The sequence below is a fragment of the Phaenicophaeus curvirostris genome, chromosome 1, assembly GCF_032191515.1.
Source record: "Phaenicophaeus curvirostris isolate KB17595 chromosome 1, BPBGC_Pcur_1.0, whole genome shotgun sequence".
In the NCBI taxonomy this organism is placed as follows: domain Eukaryota; kingdom Metazoa; phylum Chordata; class Aves; order Cuculiformes; family Cuculidae; genus Phaenicophaeus; species Phaenicophaeus curvirostris.
In genome coordinates, this window is record NC_091392.1 from 98,002,114 (window position 1) to 98,015,867 (window position 13,754).

Consider the following 13,754-nt stretch of genomic DNA (forward strand, 5'->3'; position numbering starts at 1 on the left):
CTTAGTCTCAAGGAACAAGCAGGATGCATAGGTGTGGAGCAAAGGAGGCGTGGCAGGTTTAATTTTCCCAAGAGTTTTTCTTTCTTGCAAAAAAAAAAAATCCTTTATTTTTTTATTTTAAAAAGTGCAAATTCAGAATCTTTCCTGTTGAATCTAAATTCACTGCCATGAAGTCTTCTACTCAGAACTTGTGTTTTTGTAATACTGTACTTAAAGTTTCCTTCTAAATATCTGATCTGTTTCTTTATCTTGTCATAACTTTTTACTTAATTATATTGTCTTTGGCCTATCGTTAGTAGTGTAAAGTGCTACAGTGTACATTATATTATCTTTGAAATATATCCTGGTGTTTGTATTGCTTTATAGGAAAGGTGTGGTTTTCATATTACTAGAATGTGTTGTCTGTTCAACTGCACCAAGAGCTTTTTCTTTAATGTGCTTCCCTCTTTCTTCAGCTGATCAAAAATCTTGTGCTACCCTTGAAACAGTTTCATGTGCATAGTAATGACTACTTTTAGCACTATAATTTTATATCTTGTGTGAGCTAAAACAGTGAACTAATACTTTCTGTGTGGAAAAAAAAAAAGGGTTGCTCCCTTCAACACACACTTGTATTCTGGTAACACCACACTGTCTGGTGCCTGATGTTGGCCAAAATAAGCTGTCTTGTGCAAAGATTTCTAGAATGCAGCGGAAGAGTTGGACAGAACTGAGACTGTCTCATTTGAAAAGGATAATTAATGTATGGTATTGAAAGATCTTCTAGTTTTATTCATTGAATCATAAAGGTTACTATGGGCTGGAAAAAGTGTTTTGTTGTTATGGAAAGTGTACACTGTGAGGAATACCTAAATCTGTATACCTACCTGGATCCGATTTGGGCAGATTTCCATGCATGTCCATGTCTCATGTCCATGAAACATGCTTCTACCGAGTCATTTGAGGTGGATGGTGGCCAGAAGTTGAAGCCGTATTCTGTCTGTCTGTCACCAAGTTAACAAGCTATCATGTTTCTGGTAGACTTTACATGTAGACTAACATGCTGTGATTTTGTGTATTCTTTGGCTGTCTCGGCATGAGGCCAGAGGCAAAATAGCTGGGGAACTGTAAGTCTCTGATTTAGCAGCTAAGGTTGGATATCTAAATTAGAGCTGACTGGGTGAGTGGAGCTGGGAAACGTGCTGAGCTACAGTAGATCTTCGGCTCTTCTGAGCACTTTAGTTACTGGTTCTGTACTTTACCCCTGCTATTTTTTTCCCTATGATGAAATAGAAGGATGAAAAGGTATTTTAATGCTCAGGAAAATATGAAGCCTAATCTTTCTGTGCCAAGGTGAGTTCATCAGTCATCAGTTGATCACTTTTGAGAAAATACTGCTGAAATATATTTGCACTGTCTATTAATTCCTTGCCAGAAAGTATGCCACCACCCACCACTCTTTATTTACGGATTTTGTTTTGCTTCTGTTTGTTTGAATTGCACTTGCTGAGTAAACACTTTGTTTGAGTGATGTGATTGTTGAACAGATGGTTGTATGGATGCAGGCAGTTCTTGAACTTCATGTTTAGTGTACTAAGTATCTGCATTACATAATGTCCAGGCCCTGTTAGTATATTATTAACCCCGCTTTTAGCACTACAGGGACTTTATTTTTATAAGGAATATTGCAACAGTAATTCCTGCAAAAGTTTTTTTCACATACTTTTGCTTTTGGTAATGCCCTTAAAGCAGAGACTTAAAGCTGGGACATGGGTATTAATTAGTTGAATTGTGTGGAACTGCTACCAAATAAGCTAACAGTGCTACTGTAGTAAGCCTCGTGCTGGAGACTGTTGTATTAGTACAGCTTTGAAGAATCATATAACGCTTTTGTTGGACATGATCATGGCTAGTAGCACCAGCGATAGGTGTTTGGGTTTGTTTCAGTAGTAGTGAATGGCTTAGGTCTCAGGCTTTTCCTGTGTGAGGTTTTCATCTAATAGAAGTCTTTGTCGTGGCAAATTCACATGCCTGCCTATCATCCCCATATACCTTTACTGTAGCTGTGGATGGAGGAAAGAGCACATTCTCCCATAACTTGATTTAGGAAGGAATTCTTAAGCATCCCAGCACAGGAATGACTATATGACCTCTGTCAGGCAAATGCAGAAGTTTGAAAAGTTAGGTACAAATCCAATATACCAAATGTATAATTTAAACTTCAGTATTTCAATAGTAGTAACTATTTTACAACTTTGGCCCACGGGCTCAAGCCTGGGTGTCTGTCGCTTAGATTAACCAGAGGCAGTCTCAGTCTTCATAGAAAACACAGAAGCAGAAAGTACTGCAAAGATTACCTAGTTCACTCTCTGCCCTAAGGTAAGATCTCTGTATCTATGTCATACCTGTTAGAAGTTTGTCTAACTTGCTCTCCGAGACCTCCAGGGATGGAGATCTTGAAGTACTCTGCAACCCGACAACTGTTCTACCGATTTCATAAACTTTATAACTAGAAAGTATTTTTCTTAACATCATATCTAGGGCTTTCTTGATACAAATTAAACCTATTGCTAATTGTCCTCTGACAAGTACTCTTGCGTACTGTTAACATGGAGAACAGATTATTCTGTAGCCCTGCTTTCTCAAAGGAATTTCATTTCAAGGTTAACGTAAGGATGGCTGTATTTAAACAGTAGACACGGTATTAAAATTTGACAAGGACCGCAATTATGTGATAAGATGGAGCCAGATTCTTTTCAGAGTTGCAACAAATAGGCTGAGAGGCAACAGGTACAAGTCAGAACGTGGTAAACTCCAGTCGAGTAGATGATTCCTGTACTGGTCAGGTACTAGAAGAGGTTGGCCAAGGAAGTTGCAGAATCTTTACCCCTTGGAAATACTCAAAATGTAGCTGGAGGAAGCCCAGCTCTAACTGGAGCTGCTTTGAGCAGGAGCTTAGAGTGCAGGAGCTTAGACTGCATGACCTCCCGAGCCACATTCCTTTCAGCCTAATTTGTTCTGTAATTCTGTCGCATCATTTTTCGTCTAGTATATGAATTCACATTGAGTTTTAAAGTCCTATGAACTTGCTGTATACATTCAGCTGTTCTTACTGAATATCCCTGATTCTGAATTTAAGAATAGTTTTAAGTTCTACAAAAAGTTAGAAACCAAAATTAAGCCTAGTGTCTTAGTTAACCACAAACTTCTCAATAGAGCATGGGTTTTTTTTCATATTCTTATGGTTTTGTTTTATATTGTTTTAATTTCATATGTATGTAATATCTGCTCAACCTGTGTGTGAATGCCTGTTGAATGCCTGTGTCTTAGACCTAGTAATAAGAAACCAAAGAGTGGTATTCCTTGTCTTTTGGAAGTCATGGAGGTGGGCTATTACTGCCAACCATGAATTTTTGAAAAATCTGAGTTTTTTTTTAAAAAACTGTTGTTGTTGCTACCCGCCACAACAACTGAAAGGCAAAACCAAAATGTCTTTTGACTTTGCATAATTGAGTTTTCTGTTGTAGAAGCTGAAAGCAGATCTTTTTTTCTTCAGCAACAATGTAGACTTTTGTGGAAATGGAATTTTGTAGGTGAGTATGTAGCTTCTTCTGGATTCGCAGGACACATTGTTAAATTAAAAGTGTTAGTCTGTATATGTTCAGGAAGAAATTTCAAGATGATCCTATCTAAAGTCTTGGTAAATTCCTTTGTCATACTGAAGATTCTGAGAAAGGTTCATCCTGAAATGTACTTCCCTCCTTCAAAGAAGGAAGCTTGAACAGGGATCTTTGTTTCAGTATGTGTGGGGGGAAAAAAAAAAAGGGCTTAAACTTTGCTCAGTTCAGCATTGAAAACCACCGAGGAAACAGATGAGAAGTAGAGTTGTGGTGCCAGATGCTATAGCCTGCCATCTGAATATAAGTAAGGGTGAAAATTGCTCTGTTTCTCCCCATTCCCAGTTTATTGCCTGCTTATGCGCACCTGCATTGAAAAAATGAATTTCACCTTTTTTTTTTGAATTTGTCTTCAAATGACAGGGAATTGCCAAGTAAAAGAGAATAAAAATATTTTTGTTTGTGAAATCATTTTCACTAAAAGGCAACGGAAGCGTAGTACTAGGAGAATGTAAAGGAAAAAGGAGAAATAACACAGTTTAATTCTGCTTTCTCTGGCTCCGTACTAGAACTTGTAGTAATAAGGCAGTATTTGCACACTGAGGAGTGAGTACCAATTCAGGAAAAAAATCAGAAGACAGAAATTTTGAAGTAACTCTGCAAATGGTTTAAACAGATTTTTTCTTTTAAATTGTAAAGTTCACTTTGTCATTCTCGAGACTTTCAGTGAGTTTAAAATTCCCCACAAAGGTGACCTCACATAAACTTTCAAACTATACCTCCTTTTTCTATCCTTTTCATTTGAAATGTTCAACCTTACCACTCTGCTTTTTATTTCATTGGGGAAGGTAGGTTTGGATACTTCCTCAGACTTTAGGAAACATCAGAGTTTCAGAGAATGGGGGGTTTTTCAGCTTTTGTTTTCTCATCTGACAAATTAAATCTACATTAAGGATTCCTTGGTGTTTCAGGAATTTGAATAGATAAACAAATTTTTTAAGTCCCAGTGATGAACTTTCAACAGGTAATTGTCTTTCTGAATGTTAAATAGTCATTGAATTTGAAGATAGGTTTATTTTTAACAATGCAAAACCAACACAGTTTAACTAAAAAACCTGTCCTGTTTAACTTTTACTCCTGATTATGAAGATGCTGTAATTTCATTAGTTTTCTAGTTACTCTTGTCTTCAGGGGTTGTCATGACCTGATTTTTTTTTCAAGTCAAAACAAGCAGAGAAAGGAGGACATGGAAGGAAAACTTCATGGTGTGAAAAAAACCAAAATATTCAGAGGTTCAAAGCATCAGTTATTTGTAGAGACACAGAACTCGTTTTAAGTTAAATCTCCCCCAAACATCATATTTTTATTTTTTAATCTTTGTGGGTTTTCTTTTTCTGATTACTTAAAAGGTATAATTTAGTTAACATTAAATGGTTTTTGACAGTGGTGGAACTCCCTTGTGTCATCTCCATCACCACTCTAATTACTGGCATAAATAAGAAAACCCAATTTTGTGTATTTTCTTAAATCCATTTTTCGCATGAACGCTAGCAACAGTGGGCTTCTAGAAGTTCTCTCTTTATCGTGTATTTCACTGTCTAGCAGTACTTTTTTCTTGAGCTTTTCTTAATACTGTGCCAATGTCCTTAAGCAAGTCTTGGTCCTAATCTATGTCTCGTTATATCTGCTGCTTCTTCATTAGGTTTCCACAAGTATTGCCTCCCGCTGGTTGAGAATGCTGAGCTTTTTTTATTCACAGCAGTTATAAAAAACAAAAGCATATTTCATGTGTGGATTTAATGTACCTCAATGAGTCCCAGTCATTACAAACAAGTAGAAGAATTACACCAAAGATGCATTAGCCTCTCAGAAATCTGCTAAACAACATGCAGTAGTGACTGATTGTGGGGATTTACTAGTCTGCCAGAAACTGGATTCTGTTTAGCATACAAATTTGCATACTTCATCACTGTTCAAATTGAATGAGATGCTCATAATTGTTAAATGAAATGCAGCCATCTCAGCTATGTTGAAATGTCAAAGCTAAGGCTAGAAACATGGTTAATTTTTCGGTATTGGAGGTTGCAGTGCCTAAATGTGCTACTTCATGCACCCAACACTTTAACTTGAAACTCTTAAACTACATGCTAGCATACAAAAATTCTGGAACAGTGCTGTGACTGTTTCTTGGATTAATAAACTGAGATATTTGGGTTAAATGTCCTGTTGAAGGTCCCTGAGGTGAGTCAGTGATGATCCTAAAACCCTGATGGCTGGCCGTCTTCTCTCATGACCGCAGGTGAGATGGGGTGGTTAAAGGGCGCAAGCATATCCCCACAATGCAGAGAATGTCCTCCATCAGCCACTCCTGGCACAGCAGGACAGGCAGCCTGTGAGGTCTCCACGCGGATGTCTGGAGTTTCTGCTTTGTAATAAGCATTTGTTCATGGGGAGTGAAATCCAAAATGTCTGGCTCTCGTGGCTGGAAGCTAATTCTTTGTTCACAGAGATCTGTGTTTTAATGCTGTTAATGTTTTCATTTCATTCACTTGTTAGGGCAATAAAAGAGATTGTATTCTTGGCAGACGGACATAACCCCTGCTGAATGGGAACCTCTGGCAATTTGAACTTTTGCCACTCAACTGCTGAGAGACGGCAGCTACCGGGATGGCTGTTCCCAGCTGGTACTGGAGGCAAGGCAAACCTGGCAAAGCAATCCCTCTTCAGGGTGCTGTTGCACCACTGGAGCTTCTCTCTGCACTTTCAAGGGGCTGTTTACACTGGTAGCGAGCCTTGTGCCTGACTGTGTAGGTGCAATTAGGCTTTGGACATTTGTCTGTATTGCAGTCAGGAGTGGATTACAGCCTGCAAAACACGCCTAGTCTACTATCGAATAAATTAGCTCAGATAAGAATCTCACTTGAGACATGACATTGTGGGCATGTCTTCCGAGTCCTGTCTGCCAGGCTTCTCTGCAGCAGTTTCACAAGCAAGGTGAGACTGCACTACCTGGCTGCACAGTAGATAGAGCTTCAGTTATCACTGCAGTCTCTTCGGTTACCTGATTTAAGTCATAATCTTATTTCATGGTCTGCTGAGCTTCTCCTCTGCATCAGCCCCATTGCATGTGAGGTCGCAGGACCATAGGATAATTCAGATTGAAGGGACCCCAGGATCTAGCCCGACCTCCTCCTTAGAGCAAGCTGAGTGTAAGGTCAGGCCAGGTTACCCAGGGCCTGCCCAGTGAAACTTTTGAGCAGCGAGTCGCTAAAGGAATAAAAGCTAATTAAAGCTTTATGAAGCATGTCACAAGCGGGAACGATCATGGAGAGTGGAAGAGAGGCGGGAAGGGGAGGACTGATGGCAGTCCATGTACAAAAGGAGTCGAAAGACGATACTAAGGCAGGAAAACTTTTTTCCTTGCATCAACAAGGATCTCAAAGGGCATCTGGCAGGTAGGCTTTCATCCAAAAACCTATTGTTTGCATAGTAAGCCTTAGAAACTGTTCAGAGTGCTGTGACGCTGGAAGAGGATATTGTTTTTTGTTTTTTTAAAAAACAATGACATTAAGTGTAACTAATGCAAGAGTCACTGGTATTCTTCCAGTGTTGTGAATATCAAACTGCTCAGTCCTAATTGCGGCACCGATCCATCTGCTCTGTTGAGGTCACCTAAAGGCCTCGACTATTGAAAGCTAGTGGGATGTACCAGGGAAGGGATTGCTTTGAGTATACCCTACGCCCTTGCTTTTTTGTCCTGAGCATTTGCTCGGGGGGCTTCTGTCAGAGATGTGTGCAGAAAAGTCATGGGAAATAATAAGTGAAAGTTATCTCGACATTGCTTCACGGAATTGACGTCGTACTGCTGCATTCATCAGGCGCTTGTGCCTGAAGGCTTCTGCTGAGTTAAGGGCTTATTGGCTATAAATATCACGTGCCTTTGTCTTGGTAATTTGAATATGGCATTATCTTAGAATACAAACTTTATAATCTGTAGCAGGAACATTTCTGTTTGTAAAATGCCTAAACAGTGGTTCAAAGTTTGGATTGAGATTTTATGGGCAAATGAAAAAAACACCAATAGCTCATACTGTCTTTTATAGCAAAGGCTAAGTGGAACGGGAGGGAGAATATGTAGAGAGTAGGATAGATTGTACCAAAGGGAAGAAAGAAGGATTTGCATAGCTTCTGTGTTAGGACTTAATATCCACGTATATTTTCAAGTAAACACAGTGTAAATGTTCTCCAGGGCTTTTTGTATGCAGCACGCTATTTATGGTTAAAGGTATGGAAGGACCCTTTCATATTAAAACTTCCTGTTCTTTTGATTCACTAAAAGTTAAGTAGAGAAAGGAAGATTAAAGAGGAAGGGAAGTCTAAATAGATTTCTGTTTCTGGAAACAGAGACTACAAAACAGCTTTTCATGCAGGGCATGAATTATGCTTACAAATAAGCAGCACAGACTTTACAAGTGTTATGTCTCAGAGCTGCTGGGGGAAGAATTTCACATGTAGATGTTTAGCCATATTTGAAGTCTTAGTTCCTAATAGGAAAAAATATCACTAGTTCCTGAATACAAATGACTTGAAAGAAAGAAAAACCCAGCAGAAAACCCACGAAACCTCCCCCCAAATGAACAAAAAAACCAAGCAACAACAACAAAAAACAAAATCCCATGATATTAAACTGTTGACAAGTATAGAATGTACTATTTTCTTTTACAGTTAATGCATTTAACTTCATAGATATTGTAGTAATTAATGTAAATATACAGCCTATAATGATTATATCTGCAGAGAGTAAGATTTGTATGTGCTTCCTGCACTGAGATGTTCTTTTAAATCTGATGAATCTGTGTGAATGATACTTGTCACAAAACAAAGGAGAGATGTCCTCCCTCAATTAAAAATCAAAAACTGGTGTTAAAGAATGCTGAGGTAATAATCAAAGTAAAGGAAGCAACTATGACAGCAGAACTTGGAAATGGATTATGATGAATCATTCATGTAAATATCATATTTTGTAAATCAGTTTTTTTTCTTGTTTCTGTTTTGTATTTCCTTATGCAAAGCACTTCATTCCTATGACAAAAAGTTATTTGTTAGAGAGATTCATCCCAGGTTTGCTTGTAACTTGCATAGTCTGCATAGTACTGAATATACCAGCCAGCACTGTGGTACACCTGTAGGCTGCACTGTTGTTGTCTTCATTTTATGGGGTGGTTTTAGGTAGGGTTGACTTGTAAAGTAGTAAATCTCTGAATACTACAAAGGTGTCTGCATTCCTTGGTAAGACATCAGCAATTGTTTAGTGCAGTATGTGGGGAAGCAGGCAGGATTTGTCACAGGTGGGATGAAAAAAGGCTAGAGTTTGACTTAACCCACTTTTGGAAGTTTACTTAAGTTTAATGTGCTTATTTAAATGTCTTGCCTCTTTGAAAAAAATAGCGGTTGTATGGATTTATCAAGGACAAATTATTCAGTTTCTATCCGCTGTGGTATCACCAAGTAAAACTTAAGAATTTTTTAAGGAATTGCTGTTCTCCAAGGGTTAAACTGTGTTCATTAAAACACTTCTCATCATTAACATGATTCTAGATGGACTAGTAACAAAGAATAGTGCTCACTTATTTTAGCTTACTTGAAACATATATCTTCAAGTTGAAATAGGATTACTGACCTAATTAAAGTAATAGATTTCTGCTTAGATTGGATGGGTAGGTGTTATCTAGTTTGAAACAATTATCCAAAGATATTGTTGACACAACGAGAATTTGCATATAACTTCTTGTTCATGTTCTCCTTTCCCACTCCTGTTAAGCAGAATAGATTTCATCTACAAAAAGCTGAGATGACTTTATTCTGTTTCAGTAAACTGAATAAATTGAAACAGGGATTGGAATTACAAAGATTGTACTGTAAAGATAAAATAAGCAGCAGTAGCATATGGCACCCAGTACAAAAGGTGAAAATGGGAGGAAGTTGGCCCCCAGAAAAAATTAGTTCAGGGAAAAAGCATTTGAAGATTGTGAAGCTGGAAATTTGGTTACATGTGGTGAAGCCTACAAGTGAAGTTGCATCATCTCTTTGGGCAGGTGGTCTTGGCAGAAGTAGCATGGGCTTGGGCAGTGGTTCTTGGATCTGTAAGAGAAGCTATTTGATGAGGAACAGAACTTACCTTTCCCCTCAGCTGAGTTGGGTGAAGAAATGAAGAGGTGGTTTAAATGAGGTGAAGCCCTGCCTGATTATTTTCAGTTAGCTGATCGGCAGTTCAGAAAGTCATAGGTGCAAAAGTAATGGTGTGTAGGGCTTTGGCTGTATGGAAAACTGCAGTTTGAGCATGGTAGACTACAGAGCTGTGTGATTCTGTAAACAGATTTGGAAGTAGAACTGTACAGTTAATTGCTTGTTGAGTTCAAGGAAAGCTAGCCAAAGGATGCAACATGGTGTTGCTAAGGATAGCAGGTAGGATTAGTCTCTGGCGCGTGAGTTGAGTTAGTTTCATACAGATTCTGTTCCTGATTCTCCTGTTTTTTCACAAGTGCAGGTTAACCTACATTTTAAGGCGATGATATTTGTGTTATGCTGTGGTGTTCTGTATAGTTGCAAGCCGGAAATTGTTCATCTGTCAAGTGCATGTTTGTTTGTGAAGTTGTGCTTTTTGACCAAATTAGTCTGAAGTGTGAAATACTGTGCCTTGCTTCTCCCTTGTTTTGGTTTGGTTTTTTGTGTTTTGTTGGGGTTTTTTTGCCAGCTGAAGCAGTAGTTCAGCTGCTTCTTCTTCATCTGTCGTTCTGTACTTTACTTTCACAGGAGCTGCTTTGTGAGTCTTCTAGCCCATGTATTCCTTTTGCTTTTTGTAGAACAGGCACCTTTTTACTACAAAAAAAAGAGAGCACAGGGCTTTGGTCTTAAAATAAACTTTTAAACAAAAGATTTCCTGGAAGAAATGTAATGCATAGGGACAAATTAAGGAATTTGAGAGTGTTGGAAAATCACAGGAAAGCTCATCTTTATGTGCTGCTTGTATTTGTCTTAGGTCTGTCAAAATGAAGAGAAGAACCATTCCACTGAAGAACTCAGCAAGTCTGAAATCCAGGAGGAGCTGAAAAAGGCAAATAGCCTTCCTAGTTTGACTCGTGGAATCAAAACGGCAGATAAAGACAAGCAGCCTCGTGAAGGTTTTTTTCATTTTCTTGGAAGCTTGTTTAATATTACAACAAAGTCTTCTCTGGTAGAATCTAAACCGCCTACCGTCCAAAATGAACCCAACGGACATGAAAACGATTTACAGAACGCAAATACACTTCCAGAGGACCTGCAGCCAAAACGTCCAAAAATTGAAGACACTATCTGTTCTACAGCTAGAACAAAAGAGGATTCTGTAAATAAAGATGATGCCATCTTAAATAATATTGGGAAAGATATCTCACAGGATCTGGAAGGAGACAGGAAAGGACCTGCAGGTGCACAAAAGTAAGTTCTATAATTTAGTATTAAATATGTTAATGTTTGTTCATATGTGTGTATGTGTCCACAGAACAACCTTGGCTAAGCTCTGCTGACTGTATGACAAATAACTGTCATTTCTAAGGCTGTTTGGAGTGTCCCTGACTCGACTTTGTGCTGAACTCTAGTAGCAGCTACCTTAAATAAACAAGAAGTCGTCGACTGCAACAAAATATAACTTTCAAGAAGGCTTTATAGAAGTTTCCTGACTATGGGTAAATCCAGTGCAGATCAGTTTAAGTGTTAAGAGAGGTTAAAGATTTGCCATTTAGAAATACTTCCAGTATTGTAGAGCTTATTTCCATCCATATCGTGGGCTAAATAAAGATTTGAGTGTTTGTCCTTTTGTATAGTTCACTAGTTTAGTGGTTTTACTTCTGCGAGTAAGGTTTCCTCATTTTTAAATTATCTTTCCTGGTTAGTTTGACTTGATGATTTTTGCTTCTGTCTTTTCTTTCCCCTTGTTGCTCAGGGTTTTCCTGTAATGTGAACAAGGTTATATAAAATACCAAATTAGCCTAAATAGGGAATACCCTTGACAGTTCTGTAGTATTTCCAAAAAAGATTTTAAAAAAAAATGGTGCCAAGGGCACCAATGTTTATTTGAGAGTAGAGAAGCAGAAACATTGGCTGTGGTCCACACTGTATATTACAAAATCTTTCTGACTGTGGCATAAACATAGGTACTAGTGTTAAAAAAAAAAAAAATAAAAATTTGTAGCTGTTATGTTGAATATTTGACTGTATGTGAGTCAGTACAGCAGAGGTTTGGGGTTGGATGTGTAGGTATGCCTGTGGTACCTGTCCAGGTTTTGATAGGTGTGTAGAATATGGACTTGCCCACAGGCAATGAATCCATAAGTGATATTTATGCAGATTTTCAATACTGCCAAGGATATTTATTTAAAACTTAAGCCAAAAGCAGTGATTTGGTGTAACCAGTAATTCTGTCACAGTGCTCCGTCTTGTGTTGTAGAATGGGAGTAGGAGGGTGTACTGAGAAGTAACACCTTTTTTTTTTTTTTTAAATTTTAAAACTCATTTGATTTGCACTTGGTGTATTAATCTGTGGCATGTGAAGTGTTTCACCTCCGTATAGGAGGTCACAGATTGCCTAAGTGGCTGCTTAATGAATTTCACTTCCATATCAGGGATGTCTTCAGCACTCTGTCAGTAGACTGATGATTTGAGGTTACTGTCCTTAATCTTTGTATTATAAATGTAATGGCTGATCAGGTTATGAAGAGGGGATGTGATACATTTTCAGGCTAATTTAAGATTGTATTTCCATCACCAAAATACAGTACTGTTTGTAATGACGAATAATAATAGTTGTGTTCTCGTGAGTAATCTTTTTTAATCTGTGACGTGGCTGCCTCATTTTTATTACAGATTCTTATAGTAGCGCACATCTGACTGATGCTTTTTTCCAAAGTGCATGCTGCAACCCTGCCCCACCAACCCCCTTCACTGACTGATATAGAAGAAAATTTCTCCTCCCCGTAGTTGTTACCTGGAGAGGTCTAGATGCATTATGTTATTCAGTCTATTCCTAAACAAACTGTGTCTTTCTTAAAACCTGTTACACAAGCTGGCTTGCTGCATTGGGCTCTTGCTAATGTTTGCTGTTAACGTTGTGTACTCTGGAAATTGGCAGGTGAGTCTCATGCCATTGTGCCAGGGGCTATGCAGACATATAAGAAAAGTCATTCCTTGCCTGAAAGGGACCTTAGTCAAAAGACAATAATTAATTATTAATTAATAGATCTTTTTCACTTTTTACTTTGTTTTGAGGCATTTTTTCCATATTGTATCTCAGGATACCTTTCTGCAGTACTGTTCAGTGTTTGCTCTTTTTCTCACTCTCTCCACGCACAGCTATTGATTGTCTTCAGTGTGCAGTGGCAGACTGTTCGCTATGCAGGTTTCTTTTTCTTAGTCTCTTCCCCAGCAGTCCTCCTGTGTGCTGTACTCCTCTAACTCCCTTTGTCTCTCCCATCTCTTCAGACAAGTATGAATCTTCAGTGATTCAACTTGTTAATTCATCTCCAGAACAATGTGTATTCATAAATTTGGCATTAATAAAAGCTTACGGAGTTTGGAGTGTGTGGCTATGAACTCACTGAAGTGACCTTCTTGCTCAATGCAAGTATTTTTGAGTAATTTTGGTTTTCTTGAAATGAAAATTGCAGTAGACATTTGCAATTCACCGTATTTGTACGTTGTCCTGTATTGTTAGATAACCTAGGAAAATCAGTGCAGAATTTTCTCCAGAGAGTTTTCTCAGTAGAGTTTACCTGTCTTCTGGTCAGGCAAGCTTATAAAAATGTGTTGCGAATTTGGAGGTCAGGGTAATTTGGTATGTATACAGAATGAAGTTTTTTCCATGGAAAGTTACTTTTTTGAATAGCAGAAAATCTATGTTTTTTTTTGTTGTAGCTGTTGTAAAATCAGACAAATGTTAAACCAGTCATTTTTCTTTTAAACTCATTCTCAAAGCATAGTGTTCATTCTGCCCTTTTTGGCTCAGGATACAATCAAGTTAGACAGGCCCTGTATAACTTTTGTGTGTATGTCTTTCTCTGCTTGACTACACAATGTAAACTGTGTTTCTGAAGCAATTAGTAAAGAGGAATTGAACTGACAATG

At 38.2% G+C, this 13,754-nt stretch overlaps 1 protein-coding gene across 1 annotated transcript in view; it reads left to right on the forward strand.

The window, feature by feature from the left end:
• CRYBG3 (crystallin beta-gamma domain containing 3) overlaps window positions 1-13,754 on the forward strand; it is an 87,193-nt gene that overhangs the window by 16,146 nt on the left and 57,293 nt on the right. Inside the window, exon 3 of the mRNA XM_069869396.1 lies at window positions 10,636-11,072. Coding sequence (XP_069725497.1) covers window positions 10,636-11,072 — 437 coding nt within the window. The remainder of the gene's footprint in view (window positions 1-10,635; window positions 11,073-13,754) is intronic.